Here is a 20,774-nt window from a genome sequence, read left to right as displayed (position 1 = left end):
TTGAGAGCCTGAGCCCCATAAAGGTGAACAGCTCAATCATCCTTAGTATTCTATGCAGATCAGATGCTGCTTACTCAGTTTTTTTCTGCTCAGTGAAAACATCTGTATTGCATCTCTTGAGGCATGCTTAACGAGCCATTATGCTGCCAATTAAACAACCCACCAGAAGCTCACAACAGCTGATGCTGTTACAGTGTAATACCTCTTCATTGCCTCACTAATTATACAAAAGTTAAATTTGTAATGAAGTCTGAAATGTACCTGACCAATTACAGCTGGTAGCTATGTTCTGATGAAACCTGGTGCATTCAAACACGTCGGTCTTCTGAGCCTAAAATGCTTTGTCATTGTCTTCCTAAATTCCTGTTCCATAGCCAAGTACTGGGGACCTCAGCTTCTCAAGTCTCCAGAATCAGAGCACATCACTGGCCTAAGACTGCAACATGCTCCTACCACACCACCTGACAATCAGAAGCACTGAAATCAAAAAGATTTCAGTCCTTCTGCTTAGCCCTGTCAGCTCAGCCAAAAAACAAATGAACAAGCAAACAAAACCAACAAAACTACACACCTCGGAATTTTTCAGAATTTTTTAAGTCAATGATTTATGTGGTCAGACCTCTCAGTCTGTCATTCAGAATGAAACTTGAAAGAATAGAGAAAGGGTACTCCTGAAATGAGAAACATTGTTCCAGCTCAGCAGCTGCTTAGTAGTGAAATAAATATCCTTTTGTGGTTATGCCTCAAATGGAATTTCCTACGAATTTCTGACCTGTGGCCGATTTGAAAGATTTGTGTTTGGAACATCAAACTCAAATTTCACAAAGAACACAAAATTGGAAACTGAGAGTACTTCATTTTCAAGAAACCTTTATTGCTAATGGAAGAAAAACTCAAATTATACTTATGATATATTGTGTTGGTTTGCCACTGAGGCTTTCTTAATTAGGTAGAAAATGTCCTAATTAGAAAAGGAAAATTATAGTACTTGAAGACATGCCACAAATGTAAGAGTGAAAACACATTGATGGAGGATGAACTAATTTAAAAACAGGTCCAAAATGGACTAGACTCAAGGATTCTTTTTACTCTTCTCACAACATTTGTAAGCAAAGACTGATTATTAAGTGTGGAACAAAGTCCTCTCTGAGAAGTGGATGAACCTTCCTTCTCCCCATAAAATATAGACATGAAAGAAGGGGCAGGGATGATGCACATTGTAAAGACAAATGACCTCAGCTTTAGACATTACTTTTTAGGTCAATTGCCCTAAACTAAGGGTTCCCATTCTCCCTTTTCCCACAGACTGGTGCATCCATGAACATGATGGACAAAACACACCAACCTGGGTCACCAGGAAATCTCAGAGGTTTTTTGGATGTTCTTGGAGAGAAGGGAGTTTTCCCTCCATTCAATCTCTTAGTCCAACAACCATCTAAGGCCATCTAGGTGTTTCAGTGCTTTGCATGCTACTAATGTGAAATACAGACCTCCTAAAAGCTTAATTTTCCACAGGTCAATTCATGACCTCCACTACTGAGTGGATCCGTCTCTCACCAAAGACATCCCTTCTTATAAAATGCTGTCTAGTCAGTTATCCATTCCCAGACTGAACTGGCACCAAATAACCAGCTTTTACTGTCTGAGCTGGTGCAGGACTCAGGAAACAGTTTCCACTCAGCAGCAGTCAGCAAATGGCCTTGGCAAGACTATGAGTCCAGACTGCAAAGACTCCCGGAGCTTTATTTTTCACAGATTTCTGGTTTGAAAAATGAGGACGTTTATAATTTTAAATATATACATCCTTGCACCTGGAAAAGTAAACATATACCCACATTGTAAACACAAAGGTAACAGAAATCCATCCCCCTCCCCACCAACTAAACTATGACAGTACCTGCCAGGCTGTAAGACAAGAGGTGCACATAAGGTGTCCACAAGGCTCTATCTTCACATCCTTGTCATTCTCTGCACAGATTTTACACAGCTGAAAAGTGGAACCCATTTCACAGTACAATTCATACTGCTCCTGTAACAAAAGAAAGTCAAGCAATTATTTCTTTCCAATTATTTGTTCACAAAGAATATACTTCTCCAAATGCCCTGTTTTCCAATCTGCTTCACTTCTTAATCAAGGAAGCTCTTGCTACTGATCTGTCTAAAAGCCACACTAAGGTTACTGAAACAGCTTACATTTTTGCTTCTTCCAAACTGTGATACACTACAACATATACCAAAAAGTGTTAAAAATATCTGTACCTATTAGATTTTGTACAGACTTGTTATATGTAACTGCTATGCAAGGCACAAATCCTACTTTTCTTTGGTTGCAGATAAAAGGAAGAAAATGAACATATTAAGTGAAAAATTAAGTGAAGAAAGGGAACAAAACTGGGATTTTAATTTCTGGGTATGAATTTAGGAGTAAGATTATTATTGGATTGAAAATGGACAAGCAAAAGGGCTTTTTTACCTACAGCAAGGATGTTGTATAGCAGTATGTAAAAGTACACAATCCTTGTAAAGGAAGTATGAGAAGAACACCCTGCAGGATAACCTGGCAACAGTCATGCACAGATTATTCAGTACTTCGCATCCTTACAAGATTGACAGGAAGGTAGAACAGCACCATTAGAAGGAATAAATAATAGACAAAACTCAAGTCCAGAACAGTTTTCTAGAAATAGTTATTGTTGAGTAACTGACAGTTAAATGCATTTGGATTGAAATAAGCTTTTTTGACCTTGAAAAACCAAATTTTGAAAGCCTAAAGTAAGTACAATCCAGACCATGGGAAAAGAAGCAGCTGCTGCTAAGTGAAGTGAGGGGACATGAGGCTAAGAAAAAGAGAAAACAAAAGAGAGAGCTTGTATCTGCAGCTGTAGTCAGTGTACTAAAGATGCTTATGGTGGAGCTCTAGCAAGGAATCCATCTGCAGCAATCTAGCCCTGCAGCCACTTTCATACCATCTTTTCATCATTCAGGGAGGTATACTGACAACTTTAAACCTCTTCAGTTATATATTATTTAAGGCAGACTCACATAATTCAGAATCTTTTGAATTACCATCAAAATTAGCTAATAATATCTGGAGGGAAAAGATGGAAGTCAGAGAAGTGGAAGTATTCAGGTTGTCTTCAGGTAATTGTTTTTAGGAATTCTCTTACTTACAAAAGAGATATAATTTGTAATGGTATTTCTGATAATACCACAGATAGTAAAGAATACTTCTTTTCTAAAATACTTCTGGAGTGGAATGCACATAGAGCACCCAGAAGTACAGAACATTCAGGAGGTCATCCAGTTTGATTTGAAGAAACAGAAGACCATCTGGAACAGTAGTGCTTGTATCAAGTCTGTCTTTCTTTGAACATATCCCCAAGTCTTCCAGATGTTTTCATCAGGAAAAATGTACTACACAGTATTCCTTAACCTTCTAGTGTTAATTTCAGTAACATTTTTAATCAAGCATTTGTCTTGGGGTGGTTACTTCCTGTGCAGAATTAATCACATCATCACTTAACAAGACTATAAATGCAACTACATATTCTAATTTTCTCTGCAATTCTCTGCAAAGTGACTCCATTTAGGCATTTTCTAACTTCTGCTGTTTTCCCTGATCTCTCTTTCAATTTGCACCATAGATAAAGAAGAAAGCAGAAATCTAGATACACTGGAACTGGTATTTTTGTGATGTATGAACTTTTCCTCCTGGACTTTCCAACCAACTATACCATTCCTATTCAGGCTTCAAAACTATTATTTGATCCTCATTTTGTTTCTGTATTCCCCTTTGTTATTAGCAAGGAAAAAACAAGCTACATAAATCTGTTACATAAATATCAGAAAAACCTTTAGTAGCTGTTTGAAACACTTCTCACTTGGAAAAGGCTCACAGAGACTCACAATAAACAAAACATTCCAAGACATGCCATCTGCATCACCATCCACTCTACAGTTTAAAGGATTATTATCCTGTTCCTCACCTAAGCCCTTCTATCAACAGCATATTTTCTCTCTTATGAACTTATTACTCACATTTTAATAAAAGCTTATTAGTACTGCTAGATGAGATACTAAGGGAAGTGAAGATTACAAAGTAACTCAAAACTCTGCCAACATACCTGTGTGACTTTTATGTGATCATGTGGTGTGGGCTCACATAATCCTGTCAAATCAGGATTATAACTTCGTCCATCTGGGAACAGATAGCTGCATCACAAGAAGACTGTTATAGATATGCACATTTCTTTAGCTTTATTAGCAAAATCATAGTTACAAAATTTCAAGTGGGCAGAATAAGTTACAGTAGACTAACTAAAATAAATCATCTTTCCATAGCCATCTATTTTATCTTTTGAGTGCAACTGAACTGCTACATATTCATTTTGACACATGCTCAAGCATATTTATAAAAGCAGAGGAAAGATTTTGACATCACTTGGATAGCTACCACTAGCATGTATCTGAGCTTTGATTAGCAGATAACCTTCTAGGGGTAGCCCAAAAGAGCATTATTTCAGATCTTTGTTTCACAGTGAACTCATACTTCCTAGTGGTTTCCCACTGGGAGCATCATGCTCAGGACTCTTTAGACTGTTTCAAGTAAAGCTGCAGAAAAGAAGGTAACACATTGTGTGTATCTGTATTATGATATATATATATATATATATAATATTATATATGTCACAATAATATATATATGCATATCTCTGTATATTATGACAAGAATCTACACTGAGAACTTCTGATGCACACTGGACATTAGGCAAGAACCAATGGGAGTATTTCAATTAACCTATTGTTAATTTCCCAGTGTGGGAAATTAACAATAGGTTAAATGAGGGTTCATTCAATTCAATTGAGTGGGAAATTAACAATAGGTTAAATGATATTACAGCAACCCTAAGATGTTCTGTATTCAGGTTTATGTTACCTGTAACTCAGAAACAGTTCCTTAAAGGTCATATATTTTTAAGTCACATTATCAAAAAGTTATAGGGTACAAAAATATCACTCTGCATAAAATACTCTCAGCTCCAGCTTTTGTTTGCTTAGTTTTGTCAGAGAGAAACACTACCAATATAAGTGTGTTTTTATTACAGGTATGAAATCATCATACCTGAAAAAAAAATACTAGACTGTGTAGGACAGAAAAATTACGAGGCTGCAAAAGATTGATAAATCTTTTTTTTCTTTTGAGGATTGATCAATTGCCTTTCCTTTTTCTTTCACATTATATATATTTATATTGGCTATACCAAAACATGTATTCCAGTGAAAAGATTCTGACACCAAATATTTTTCTGTTACTTCAGCCAACCTAGCAAAAATGTACTACTTCTCCCTATAAACTTACATTCTCTAATAATTATAAATCTTTTCAGTAAACTTTTAGAATGTGGAAAATGTTCTGGCTGCACAATATATAAAAAAGCAATTACATAGCTTTCAAATCATTGTCCACAGTTGAACACATGAGTAACTGGAAGTGGTAACTGTTCAATAAGCTTAAGTGCATTTGGGACTCTCGGGGGGCTGTGAGGGAAGGAGGGATCAATGCAACAGCTGTCTCATTTTTATTTCTCAAGGAATTTATTTGCTACGAGATATGACTTTGCTTAACTTTCAGTAACCCTGGTTAATGGAATTAACTAGAAACAAGTGGTTTTTAAATGAATTAAATAAATGGTCCTTAAACTCTGAAAGAATGCTAACCACCATATGCAGTTTCTCTGTTTTAAACATCTTTAACTACCCATATAAGTATATAGGGAACAAGCAAATGAGGATTTCATAGCCATGGTAGCTGTAAGAATTGGTACTTACAATCCTTCCCGGCTGCCATCGATCAAAGCTTGGAACAGAGGCTTATTGTGAGGTATGGTCTGCAGTATGTTCCCATCTCCAGTCACATAGCCAATGGCCCACTGGCCTAGGCGAGTGCAACTCAGTCTGAAAATGTAGCTTGATAAAAACAGGATGAATGAAAAGTCAGTGTAATTCAGAGTCCAGCAAAAGAAGTGACGAGAGCAATTATGGCCTCTGGTTCAGACACTGAATTAGGTCCCTGAACATTTAGGTAAGATTCCAAATTCTGCCATGTTCTTTGTAGAATTTTAAATAAACTTGTCTCTTCTACACTGTCAGTTTCTCATGGGCAGAAATAAAGTAAGAGTAGCTGCCTACCCCCTGCTTTTCCTCTGCTTCTCTTTTAGTTCTCAGAGTGAAAGCTGCACATTCACCCTGAGCAGTTTCACTCAGGCATGTCCATAAACCTCTTCAAGAGGACTATATGATATGATCCAGTCTCCATAGCTACAACAGACACCTTTTGTGCATGTGCAGGCCCATCACCTGAACAAGTGGATGGAAAAATATAAAGCCTCTTTAAGTGCAACAGAAACAGGAAAGATGAATGATAAAACCTGCTCTACTAAATGGTAATTTCATGTGAGGCTGTGGAGGTGAACTATCGAAATACCACTTCTGTTTCAGAAAAATCAAATATTAACTACACAATTGGACTTAGATTTAAATACTTCTCTGTGTTACAGGCAATAGCTAAGAGTATACATAATGTAGACAGGGAGCACAATCAGAAAACAAGGAAGATTACAAGCAACAGGATTGGGCATGTATAGAGCTTCATACTAAAAATTCTACTCCCTTTCATGTCAGACAGCATTTCACATGCAAAAACCTCACTGAGAAAAGCATCTCACAGTGAAAGACCACAAATTCAATTCTGTATTAAAGAGAAGCTTTTCTTAATTACACATCAGTATTTTATTTCATTCCAAACTAATATGAGAAATCTAAGCCTCTCTGACGTTTGACAGAGCTCTTACAACCTTCAGTAGGGCCCACATTACACTGAAGTACTAACTATTGATCTGAACAGAATGTTGTAATTTGCAGGATGTTTTAGTCAGATTAAAGAAGAAATTTCACTTCATATCCCCTCTTTCCCATTCCAGCAATTCACCTAAGCAACTCAGAAAGTATGCAAGATGATATGCAATAGAGAGCGACCTTAAAACTGTCTATTTACAAGGAACATAAAAGCTACATGGGGTAATTTTTCTATCACAGCATCAGGATCAATTACAGAGAAAATACTAAATGTATCAAATGCTCTCAAAATCAACTTATTTGACTTATGTAGTAGTGTCCATGAGTATCAAGCTAAAAATCAGCAGTTTTCTGTTGGAACCACACGATTTTTGTATGCATGGACTTGACTACTAGGGTAACTTAAGATACAGTATACTATTTGCTGAAAATTGAAAGAAACCAAGTACAGAATGTGGGTATAACTGTTGGTGGACTTCATTAACAAGTTTCAAAGCAATGCACTTTAACTATGTCCTTCTGCAGAAGTTTCAACAAGGACAATTAGGGAAAAAGCTTCAGAATTGTAAGATAAAACTAGCAAAATAAATGGTAAGTAATATAGGATTAAATCCATTATTGATTTTATTTTTCTCCCAAGTGAAGAAAAAAATCCAGGACAATAGTGACATAGTGGTAAAAGCTCAGTTTAATTAATTTACTATGTGCAGCACCACATCAAAAGTATTTAAAAACTCTACATGTCATGATCTTTAATCTGACTGATTGCTTTTCTAGGTGAAGAGTTTATGATCTAGAATGATACAGGCAAAGGAAAAAGAAAGATATGATACACAAAAGGATCGCAAAAGCACAGATTAAATTTATAGCTTGAATGTTACCATGAAAGACGTTAAAATGACTTTTTGCTTTACTATTAAGCAAAAATTCAATGTAAATTTTGAAAATCAAATTATATTTTGAAATATGCTTTTCAAGAATGCATTGCTGGTTTTACCTGATTCAGAAGAAGAAAGAAAAAGCAATTTATTTTCAATTTCTTACTGTTTATTTTTACATATTTAGACTTCAGTGTGCTAATATGATATTTTTTTGCTTCGCTTCTTCAGTGCAGCAGTGGGTGTTAAATAAAATGCAAAAATATGCAAAATAGAAGGACGAACCCAGAATAATTATGTAGGTTCTGAGACAGCAAGTTTATTTGGAAAGCAATACACATTAAAACCTCTCACCTCCCAGGCTTAGTGCTGTATTTCTGCAGCCTTGCTTTCACTTCATCATACGTCAGGAATGCCATATATCCAGGATGTGTCACAGCTAAGAAGTTCCAATTCCTTAAGATTGAGCCCCATGGCTACAAAGAGAAGAGAAACAAGTAAAGGGACTTAGCCAGGTAGTTCTGTATTTCTAATAAAACTCAAGTTTGTGAGTCAGAAACACCTGAAGTGTTCTAGCTTCAGCTGAAAAACACACACTTTTGCTTTAGGTCTGAATGGTACAAAGGACTGTCCTATATACCCAACTTTGCTACAAATACCCCTTCAAAAGAATTATTCCAAGAACACCAAGCACAACTTTTTGGATAGAGATTTTGAAGACCCTGAATTTAAGAGACCATCTAGTCATAGCTACCTAAAATATTAAACATCATATTTAGTTAGAACCTAGAAAGTATGACTCCATGATGGTTTAATAAAAACACAGTTAAGCCTGAGACATCTTGAAGCACTTTGATAGTTAATGATAAGTAACACTAACAAATGAATCACAATAAAGCTGCTAATTTGAGCTGTCATTCTTTTTTTTATTTTCTACTTCTTGATTTCATCAGTCACCATAATGGCATTAAAGCCAGAAAACAAAACAAATACTGGTACTTCACCTGAGTATTTGCTAACCTCAATAGCAAATGCTTCAGAAAACACACTGAAACATGCCTCATATGCTATCACTTCAAAGAATATGGAATAGTCCACTACTGTAAATAAAGAATGATTTTTTAAAGTAGTGGATTAATACAGATATATAAATGTCCATTGCCAGCATCTGGGAAGTCAATAAACTGACTCTGAATGGTTTGCAGATTTTTAATCTATTTCTCAGATCAAGACAGGTGAAGTTAAGTGACACAAGACAGGAGGCTTGTGTTATTATGTGCCCTGCAAATTCCCTTTAAAAGAACTTCTAAGGGCTAATCAGGCAGAGATGAAATGCTAGTGTGACATGCTTGAGCAGATTATCCTAACAGTTCTGCTTGAGAGTGTTACATTCCCCAGGCAAACCTTAGCCAGTACCTAAACACAGATGAATTAAAATTAATACCTCATCAAGTTGTACACATGGAATAGGTTTCAGCACAGAGGCCATAAGAAACCTTAAGTGTTTAAATTTCTCCAAAAGCAAGGAGGAAAAAAAAATAATTCCAGTCCTAGATTCAACACTGCATCCTGCCAGCTCTTTCAACAAATTTAACAAGGCCAAGTGCAAGGTCCTGCATAGGGATTGGGCAATCCCAAGCACAAATGCAGGCTGAGTGGAGAATGGATTGAGAGCAGCCCTGATGAGCAGGACTTGGGTGTGCTGCTGGATGAGAGGCTGGACACAACCCAGCAAGGTGCACTCTCAGCTCAAAAAACCAGATGTGTCCTGGGCTGCACCCAAAGCAGGGTGGCCAGCAGGGCAGGGGAGGGGATTCTCCATCTCCTCAACTCTCATGAGAACCCCCTAAGCAACTGCATCCCCCCCCCATAAACAACTGCATCCAGCAGCTCTTCGGCCCTCTGCACAGGAAAGACATGGACCTGCTGGAGCAAGTCCAGAGGAGGGACTGCAGGATGATCAGGTGGATGGAGTGCCTCTCCTATAAAGACAGGCTGAGAGTTGAGATTATTCAGCCTGGAGAAGACTCTGGGAAAACCTGGAGCAGCATCGCAGTACCTAAAGGGAGCTGGAGAAGGACTTTACAAGGCTTGGAGTGATAAGACAAGGGGGAATGGTTTTGAACTGAAAGCCTATAGGTTTAGACTGGATATTTGGAAGAAATTCTTCAGTCTAAGTGTAATGAAGGCACTGCAACAGGTTGCCCACGGAAGCTGATCCACAACACTTCAGCTAGAGGAGCTCTGAGCAACGTGATCTAGACTATGTGTGCCTTTACCCATGGCAGGAGGGTTGGAACAAGATAATCTTTAGGGTCTCTTCCAACCCAAACCATTCAAAGGCAAGAACCCATACCTTGCCTTGTGAGCAGAGTCTTACCAGAGCAGAAGTGCTAAATGGGACAAGATTTGCTCCCTTTCTCTTCAGTGGAAGTATTTTCACACCAAAGGGGATGTTAAAGCAACAGAGTTAAGTTCCTGCAGAGCATCCAGATATTCTGCTGTGCTAAGCTTCTCTCTGGTCAGGGAACACAGCACTTAAAGCTGTGCATACATACAATGGGGAGGCAGGGGGAGCAACTTCACTTTCACAGGATCTCCATAAAGCTGAGTCGTGTTTTCTTCTGTGAATAAACACCATTACAAATGCAGCTTTTCTGTAACATAACCCACAGTTGGCAAAACAGTATTTTGATTACTTAATTGGGATTTTCTCTCAGTGGGTTATGCACACATAGTTACAGAAGCTGTTTAAAAACTAGAGAAGTAAAATGTAACCTCCTGGGAGAAGTTCTCAGACCAAGTTCAGTGCAAGTTCAGTTCAACAGTTATGCAGCTTTTGCACCTAATCTGTTTGGCAATCTCTCTGCTTCTTTGCTGAATTAAAAGTTAACCCTTACCAGTCATCTCTCTTTACATGTATCAATACTGCTGATCCCCTTCTTCTAGCACAAGGCACAGAAATGAATCAAACCAGCAGTAGCCTCACACAGAAAATAAGTGACCAATATTTGTGGTTCAGTTAAAAAGAGATTACTGACACCATTAACATTTGCAACTGTGACAATGTTTTGACTCAGAATGGAGAAGAGATAATCAAAATCAAAACTCTATATACTAAAATCATTAATCCCCTTCTGCCAGATTTTACTATTACCTTCATAATGGCACCCTTTCCCATAACAGCAAAACTAGGACATCTAAGCAACAATTAGCACAGGGCAACGTGGAAAACAGAACAAACATCAACCCAGGGTTTGATGTAAAGTTGATATTTTGAACATATCTCCATCTGGCTAAAGAATAATCATATATTCTTATAGGTTGGAAAAAGACCTTAGAGATCATTGAGCCCAACTGTTAACCCAGCACTGCCAAGTCTCCCACTAAATCATGTCCCCACATGCTTAATAATCCTTTCAGTGAAGACACTTTTCCTAATGTCCAGTCTAAACCTTCCCTAGTGCAACTTGTGGTTCTGTACTAGTTTACCACGGTAAAGAAAATAAATTATCAAATAAATGTTTTTATCTCAATAGTTTCTATATACAAACTATATCTCAATAGTTTCTAGATACAAAATAAATATCCAAAGTGATAAATTTCAGAAACAGTACATCTAATATGTATGCAAACCAGTACAGTCTTCTGTATTAACTCAAATACCTAAAGTATGTTCTGTAGAAGAGACATGAGGTTAAAATAGACACATAACATACATAAAAAACTTATTTCAGATAAATAGTAATACAATTAATGCTATTCCCAGATATAGTTCCTTGTTGTAAATAAGCATTAATAGTAAAAATATGTTCATAAAAAAAGCAGTTAGGCCTACATTTAGCCTGAAAGACAGTAATATGTAACTGTCCTTATGAGTTTGCAGAAACACCTCATATATGTAGATACAAATGCACAACAAAAAACACAACTAAAACTCTGATTATCAGGAGGTCTACATTTCTAGGAATGCATTTAAAAATAGTGAAAAATAAGTAAGTAGCAAACAGCTATTGTAGTAACACTAGATGCATGCAGAAATGAAGCAGGTGTTGCTGGATTCTTTCAGTTTTTCAGATGTGTGTGTTGCTGCCTCTAACACCTCTGAAGGACTAGAAGAAATGCACAATTTATTTCTAAACCACAATGTTTTAGTTCTTTCAGTTTTTTTTAAAAATCTGCTTCCTTGCCTCAGGGCACTAAAAGCATCTCAAATTCACACAATTATCTATAATTTTCAAATCTTACCTGAAATAATCTAGTGAAGATATCAAATTCAAAAATTGAAATGTAGTCATTGCAGGTCAAGTCAATAGTAGATTTAAGAGCCATTGCTTCCAAACCAGAGCTAATCTGATGAACTTCATGAAGGCACTGCCTGAACACCTTCCATGGCACTATAGTTCTGTTAAATGGGTAGAAAGAATAAATTCCATGAAATAACGTATTTAAGACTTGATACCTCATTTACACATCAAAACTGAATTTTTAAAGGAGTGAACTGTAACATTAATTTGGTTTCTCTACAGAGGAAAAAAACCCCTACAAATTAAGTTTTCTGAAAGCAGCCTAAGCAAATACAAGAATGGCTTACCTTCCTTTAAACACAGCTGAATGTCATTTATTTCAAATGATAAATATTCAAGCTTCTTTAGGAGTACCACAAAAAGAATGGTGCAGAAACCAGAATACCCTGCTAAGCAGGTGTTGCAAACAATCTCACATCCTTTCAGAGATAATGTAAAGGACCTACTCTATGCTTGTAAAAGAAATCCTTTCTTCACAGCCTCCCTTCCCAGAATGATAAGCATCAATTTAATATCTACAAATATGTGATTTTTGCTATAGCTAAAGCTCTTGAATAGTGGTCAAGTAACATGACAGCAATCAACCAGATACCACTAAGAGTGGTCCAAGCCCTGTCATAAGCCATGACAGTTACATTAACTTTAATAGACAGGAAATTAGAATTATCCTTCCTAACACAGAAAGCCAAGTTCTGTCACATTCAGTTTCTATTTGCACAGTTGAAGATAATGCAGGTTAGTTATTTTACCAGCTGAGTACTTGTATTTGGAAACTGGCATGAGGTTGATCACTTTAATGTGCTCTGTCTTATCATTCTCAATAATAGCAATTCTTCCTGTGTCATTAGGGTCAAATCAAAATTTTGCCAAGCCTTAACACCTCTTAAAAATGTTCTGCCACACATTGAGATCAGATTATATGATATTTTAAAAACATTTTAATTAACCAAAATATAATCAATGCATAATTATTCAGGACAAGATCTCACACATTCACAGTAATATTTTGTTAATAACTGCTAAATCAACAAAAGACACAGGCCTCACAAACTCAGTAATATTTCCTGTAAATTTTATTAGTTCAAACTGGCTTAGTTTTTCTAAGTATTTTCTCATGCAGAAATATAAATTACTTAGTACGATGGGGGGGAAACCAACTGCATTATGTTTGTCGTGTGTAAAAATACTATGCAGTTATCCTAAATTAAAACAAGCAGTAATTTTAAGTATAACTAAAGATACAGCCCTGTATTTCTATTGCATAAGATATTCACTGCATTTCTAAGTGCAAAGAAATCCACTTGTTACATGCAGCTTGTATTGAGAAAGTCATAAATGACAAAATGAGAAGTTTAATAGATCTCAGCAGATACTTTCATCTGTATATGAAAAACAGGAAACCACAAAGAGTTGAAGAGAGATACCACATCAGATGCCATTTATGAAAGAATGCAGATCAAATTTTCATTAGGGTAAAGAGAGAATAAAACATCACATTAAATTCAGACCAAAAAAATAGAAAAGTCAGTGCTTTTGTGGTGTTAAAGTTGTCTTAGATCAAGCACCTACTGCTTATTTAGCTCCTGTAACCATGGCTCCAAAATGTTTTCTGATTCTCTTTAGAAGCCACCCTAAATGGTTACAGCACTGGGATCATGCTGAAATGGGGTTAGAAAAGTTTCAGGGTTGGCTGTGGGTTTTGTGAGCTTTTTGTTTGATTGTTATTTGTTAGGGTTTTCTTTGCAGGGAGCTATTAATTTTATTACTTTGAGTTTCTTTAAAGGTTAAGACAATAACCCTGAACCAAAAAAACAATAGAGCACTTATCAGATATGATCACAGCCATACTACACCTTAACAACTGGTTTCATGCCTTGCACAAGACAGCTTCCTAGATGCAATTACTAAGTAGGACCTTTGGCTATCTATTCACTAACACCTTGCACCCCCAAAACTCCACCAGCAACACGGAAAACAAAAGGCTTCAGGAGAGTATCTTTTTAGGGCTCTGTTGGCTAGTACTTTGGCTAAGACAGAAACCAGATGCTGGAAAATGAGTGATTAGCTAATGAAATAACATCCAAAGTTATTTTTTGGGATTTCTCCAAGAACAAGTGCTTGGAATAGTGGTGGCCCAAATTTAAAATACACTAAATTCAGCAAGACTTTTTTCTCTGCAGCTTTGTGGGATAGGTCTTTTATCTTCTGCTTTCTTTAAATAAAGGTGTGAATTGGTTGTTGAAACCTGTTAACTCCTGTTTCTCAGCAGCTATTTTATAGAGTTATCATTCCTAAATACTTTGAAACAGCACCAGGGATTATTTCTCCCCCAGTGTCTCTCTCCAGTTTACCCACACATATGCTGAGCTCTGAGACCTTGCAGACAGCACACACCCACTAAATGCAGGTGTTACTGAGTCTTCACAAGGGGAAGGTTTGCGCAGTGTCCTCCTCTCCTGCTCCTACATCACTGAAACCTGGTGACCTTTCCAGGCACCCTGAGAAACACATCCTCTGGCAGAGATCTGGGAGGAGTCACAAGCATGAAAGAAGCTTTCAGAGATGGCTGGCAAGTTGAGCTTCTGTCTGAATTAACATTTCACTGCTCTTGCTTTCTTGTGTTTTAGGGGACACATAGCCTTTGAAGGCACCTGTTCATGACTGAGTCTAAAGAGTTATTTTGAATTTTGGTTGGTGGCAAAGGCAGCGGAAGGGGAAAGAGAACAGGATCAAGGCTGAGATTGGGACTGTCCTAGTTAATAGCATATTTAGGTTGTTATTTAAATATATACATATGCTTACATGTATAAAATACCTGTCCTTATAGAAAGAAAAAAATAAAATCCTGCTTGCAATGAAAACCACTGCCTGCCACATTCAGCTCCTGAACCACAGAGGGCATCTCCTATAAATATTTTCAGGGATCTTTGTAATATTTGTTGCATCAGGTCCTAATGACACCTTGTACTAGAGGCTGGCAGATATTCTCCACATGCCTCATGCTATTAGGCTGAACCTGTGGACACTTGTCTAGAAGATGAGTCAGCCAGCTCTGCCTCAGCTCATGAGAAAGATGTGATTTGACATCCTGGTAACATTAGTTGTCTACAGAATTAGACTGAGGAAGTGCAGATCTCAGTATTTCAGGTATTTAATTGTAGTTACATAAGCTATCCTGTGTAGAGGAAGTGCCCATGACTGACTCCAGCTGAGACAATGTTCTGGGGAGTCTCTCACAGGAGAGGATGGTACTAAACAGTGACTGTACTTCCCTCAAAGATTTGAGGCCCAAATTTTACAGCACTACTGCATATGCACACATTACAAACAGATATACCCAGAGCTTTGGTAACAATCTCTGTTTTTATAACACAATTTGAGGAAAAGAAAAATCAGACTAAATTACACATACATACTGTTACTGTGCTCCATGTTAATTTATTGCAACCCTCTATCAGCTCAAAAATCTTCAGAGATAATTTTAGAAGGAAACAAAAATATGAAGCCACAGTGTACATGATGTACAGCAGTAAAAGAATGGAAGGACCTTTTCCAAGAAAATCCAAATCTCTACCTGCCAATCTTTTAGGAAACGATTTATACACAGCATGTCCTTGTACTGCCTTTCCTCGTCATTAGAGTAGAAGCAAGCCCATGCCAATTCAAGGAAAGAAAACAAAATAAAACAAACGATGCTGAAAAATATTTCCTTAAGAGGCTTTCTGTGCATCTCTCAAACCAACAAAAGTATCTGGATCTTGGTATTTACCCTGGGATTGTTTTCTTAAAGAGTCCTGTCAAAAACCCTAAAAAAAGCCATTTCTCCTTTCAAAAACACTAAAATAAGCCATTTCTCCACAGGCCTCTCTAAATGACACTATTTCTCTCCCTTTCTTCTGCAATAGAACATCTAGCAAGTATATTTGAAAAAACAATGAATTCTAAAGTGTTCTAACTGAAACATAAGATTTTAAAAACACTTATATAGGATGGTATCTATTTACTATTGTTGCCACACATCAAAGCAAAGTGTGACTCTATAATCTCAAATACAGTGTTTCAAACACCACCCACACAACTTCCATATGCTTAAAGGAAAAGGATTAGTGTCTACATGTGATTTTCAAGCAATTTAGCAGAGGAATTTAGGTCCTCTCTTCACTCCTGCCCTGATCATGTGTACATGGGATTTTCTTAAACTCCCCAAATGTTGTTATATTATTAAAGGGAAAAGCCATTAAAATAAACCTGGAGATGAAATAAATATTTCCCAAGCATGATGAGTACAGTGCTTGTGTAAAACTGCAGAGATACAGCTATCCTGGAATGTCAAGTGACACTGCTTCCATTTGAACCAGAGCAGACCACAAGAATGTCTAGGGAGGTAAACATGTACCTGTATAACCTACACTTACAGTGAACATTTTTGTCTGCAAGCAATTCTCTCAAATGCTGCCAAAAATGCACCATGAAAAGGCCATTACTGTTTCCAGAGCAATCTCAAAAATATTCAAGCAAGTACTGACCCAGATAGAAACAACATTCTTTGTAAGTCTGCAGTGAGCAATGTGGATTTTGACTTATCACCACTGAAAAGAGCATTTTCTTAAGAATGCTGCTTCAGTTTTAAGTGAGAGGCCACGTTTCCACTGCTTCTGAACTGCAAAGCAAATAAGTGACACACAGAAGGCTTGAGAAGTTGAATCCTAAGGGTAAAAAGGAATTCTGCCATATCATGCCAGTACAATTGCTAAATAGTGACATCATTCCCAACTAATACAGATTAATCTAATGAGAACAAATATAAAAGAGAGAAAATCAGCCTTACGAAATAGGGAAAATATACCACAAAAAAACAGCCACTTCCAAAGCTGTGTAACTGGACATTGCTAGAGAGACAGCAAGTTCCTTAAAACATACAGGAACTCTGTATTCCCCAAGTGTCCCCAAAGGGACACACTTCTCTATATTTTCAATTCTGATCTCTAACCACAAAACCAAAGCATGTTCACGCTTTTGCACATCGTTTTATAATTAAAACATTGCCTCTCCTGCCTATCCATGGAGAATGTGTTCTCCTGTCTCCCAATCCCATGTGCCAAGGATCAGAACTTTCTTTTATCTTTTGTACATGCCATTTTACCTTATTCTTAGTTACCCAGGACAGCTGTGAAGACTGCTCTTTTCCATTTTCTAATCCTGTCTTGCAACTTTCTACTGACTTGCTCCTCTTTATAACATTACCTGTTGTCTTATTCAAACTTTTTCATCTTGGCATTTGTAAGAAAGAGGTCTAGAGAGATTCCTGTCTCTAGGGCACCCAGAGAAGAGTGCCTTCTGTCTCTAGCTCAAGTTTAAACAAGTTTATCAATAAGGCTGTGCTACTGATCAGCCGAGGAAGGAAGCACACGCCAAAAGCCCTGTTTCTGTTCCTCTCTTCCTCTTTAAAAGTTCCTGTAGCTAGAACACCTATCTTGACAGTGATGAAGGCGATGGCATTTGGATCACTGCCTCTTCTGCTTTCATCTCTGTCTTTGGCTTCCGTTTACACTTCAGATCATACTCAGATCTGAAGCTCTTTGGGCCAGGACTAACTCTTCAGTCTGTATTTTTACACTGTTTAGGCAGTAATGGGGCTCTTGGGCACTATCAGCAGCAAGAACAGAAAATCAAGTAATAAATTAAGGGGATTAACAAGGTGTGAAAACTTAGCTTATCTGAGGTCTCTTGAACTTGAAAACATTTAACTGTCAGATAAGTTGCGCATTGTGGTCTGCCTGTTTTACTGCTTCTTCTGTGGACCCAAAGCACTGAGGCTGTGTCTGCTCGATCCTGAGCCAAAAAGCACTGACCGCAGCAGAACCACAGCTACTCAAAGTTTAGAATATCAATTTGAAATGCACTATTTAACTGCTATAGAGAATCAATAGCCACATTTTTTCATAAATTAAAAAAAAAAATACATGTCAGGCCTCATCTGGAAAAAAGTACAGGAACATTAAAATAGTAATGTCTTTGATTCCAACAGTGAAAGAATTTCTATTTCCTCAGCAACTAAAAGGTAGGAAATTAATTTACCTGAAAACAATAACAAAAATGCTTTAAGATTTTAAAAGTTCCACAATAAAGAACAAAAAGCTTAAAAGTTAAATAAATGGCAGAACTATGGAAAATATTAAAATCTAAGAATATTGACATTTTGCTGCTGATTCATTCTGCAGCATGAAGACAGCCACAAATCACAAACTTGTGTAACAAATTTTAATAGCTACCAAGCCCTGCATGACTTCTATAGTTTTCAAATTCAGAAGCTGAAACATCTGTTAGGTCATCTTGCCTACTCTCCTTCTCAGCTCAGCATTGTTCCTTGTGGCATTTTGCACATTTCTACTCAGAAAAAAAAAAACAACTGCAGAAGATGTAAGGTGCTATTAAAATGAGTGAGAAATCAAGAGAAATTCTCATCAAGCATTATGTAGTAATAAAATGTTGGTAATGAAGATGCTATCAGATTGTGTTTTATATGCATATTTACAACCCACTGGGGGGGGTTACTAAAGTATCTGTAAACAAATATAACTGCTGATTACATGCCTTACAATTTCACAGTTGCACTGAACATTACTGCTTAGCCATACATGTAACTAGCACTTGCTTCAGCACAACTATAATGGTGAACCAGGGGTGAAGATTCACTCCACTGAAACCACTTGCTCCAATCATTGTACTCCAGCAATCACTACAAATTCAAAAAAATCACATCTTCTCAACTTCACCACTTTCCTGCTTTTGACATTATCAAGTTCTTTCTGCTATGGATAAAGCTTGTGCCAATTTATTTCCTAGTTCTTTTTCAGTCAGCTCCTTCTCATTCTTTAAGAGGCTCTCTTTTTCCACATAGCCTGTGAAAATCCCAGAGACAACCTATTCCAGGTATTCAGCCTTTGGAATGTTCTCTCTCATTCCCGATTTTTGTTTTCAGAAAGCAAATCCAAACAGTCTATTCCCCATCTCCCTGATATCTTTTCTCTGTCAGCTTCCTTGACAAAATCCAAACACCAAAATAATCCTGGGCCTTCTATTGAATATTGCTGACCCCCTCACCTACCCCCTAATTTGGATAGAGGTTTTACTTCATCCTTGCAGTGAAATCAATACCTCCACTTTTTCCTTCTTCATTAGCTTCTCCTTCCACCCAGACAATCAAAATCTCATTATCTCCCGCCTTGATTTACCCATCCTCCCTATACACTCCTAAACCCCACACTGTGTCTCCAGATCCTTTCCAAACATCCTATAACTTCCAAGGTCTCCTGTTCTCCTCTGAAATGTGCAATACTGGAAAAACCTCACAATTGTAAAGGTTCTGACTGGGTGTTCCTTTTACACTTTCTGCCTGTGTGAGGGCTGATGATTTCCATTATTGATATATCTGCTGCTCTCACAAAGCATTCTCTCCCAGGTGAGCTTTTCCAACTACTGGCATTGTCTAGAAGTTTTTTAGGGGTGTACCATAAAAGTGAAAGCTGAGAAGGTATTTGAAGGCCAAGAATATGTGGTTATCTCAGCACTCTGAGGGAGCCATTCAAATTGCTTGCTGAGTACTACACTCAGCGGACACATAGTGTACACACTGTACACTCAGTTCTACACACAGTGTTTTCAAGAGAAATCCAAAGAGCAGCTAGATGTATGATCCAAAGAGCCCAGACATTTGTTTTGCTCATGAGTTTGAAGCCGCATGAATTTTCACTTGACTAGTTCCAAACGCAAAAAGAAAGATTGCAGACTATGACACTTACTAGTACACAGGATAAATAAACTTAGTTGCAGCTGCACAATTTTGCAGCAAGTGCTCAGACAGACAAATGTAACCAACAAAATTAAAAGTTCCCCATTCACTGGAAAAGAGCAGTAAAAAAAACAATCGTTCTTTTTTTTTAAGTACAAACTGGCCTCATGAAAACTGTATGTATCGGATTTCAGTCTTCAGCAAACTGCAACATGTTCCTTTCTGTAAAAGGAAGTGTAGGTCACATTTACAAAAGCTGAAAGCCAAACAGTCAACTTAAAAATATAAATTACTATTGGTGACCTTCTTGCTATTTAAAATATTTCAAATTAAAAATTAAAAAAAAAATCAGAAAGAAATTCGTGCAATAAAAGCTGATTTGATAAAAAAAAAGCATTCAATTAATTATGTTTAGAAACAGGAAGGTTTTTATTATAATACTACGTTGAAAAAATCATGAGTTAATCTAATACTTCAAATTCCCTCCTTCCAGTCAGACCAAACTGCAATAGAAATATTTTTTGCACTAGAATTTACCACCAGAAGCCAAGATACAGCACAACTTTTAATTTATGCCCTCATCTTGAGCAGCATTTGTCAGTAACCCAAAGTAAGGGCCACTGTTCAGAAACAAGTGAGGGGTCCAGGCTTGCCCTGTAAACTGAGCTTAAGCCAGGGAACACACAATCAGGTTCCTCCCTGCACTGCCTAAGTAGACTTGGGGGTCAGAAAGTCCTAGAGGCCTACCTTTAGGTTAGAGAAAGACATTATGAGTCATCTGCAAAACCTCTATGCAGGCTTTGCTTTTAGGGAACTGATACCGGCATATTTGCAAACTAAATTGTCACAACAGGTCCATTGTAAAGGATGTGGCTTACAGATATATCTGCCATATATTTCTAAAAGGATTAGAAAATAATTAATGTTTAAAAAGCTTCAGGC

The 20,774-nt window shown here is 37.2% G+C and overlaps 1 protein-coding gene across 2 annotated transcripts in view; it reads right to left on the bottom strand.

The window, feature by feature from the left end:
• The window catches only part of CBLB (Cbl proto-oncogene B), a 128,574-nt gene that overhangs the window by 37,392 nt on the left and 70,408 nt on the right, over positions 1-20,774 (bottom strand). For both annotated transcript variants that reach the window (XM_030954636.1, XM_030954644.1), the window contains exons 5-9: positions 11,982-12,138; positions 8,088-8,209; positions 5,830-5,967; positions 4,125-4,212; positions 1,898-2,029 (exon numbers count right to left, since the gene is read on the bottom strand). In XM_030954636.1, the coding sequence (XP_030810496.1) occupies positions 1,898-2,029; positions 4,125-4,212; positions 5,830-5,967; positions 8,088-8,209; positions 11,982-12,138 (637 nt within the window). The remainder of the gene's footprint in view (positions 1-1,897; positions 2,030-4,124; positions 4,213-5,829; positions 5,968-8,087; positions 8,210-11,981; positions 12,139-20,774) is intronic.

This window comes from Camarhynchus parvulus, chromosome 1, assembly GCF_901933205.1.
Source record: "Camarhynchus parvulus chromosome 1, STF_HiC, whole genome shotgun sequence".
Classification (NCBI taxonomy): Eukaryota; Metazoa; Chordata; class Aves; order Passeriformes; family Thraupidae; genus Camarhynchus; species Camarhynchus parvulus.
This window is presented reverse-complemented; position numbering and strand designations above follow the sequence as displayed.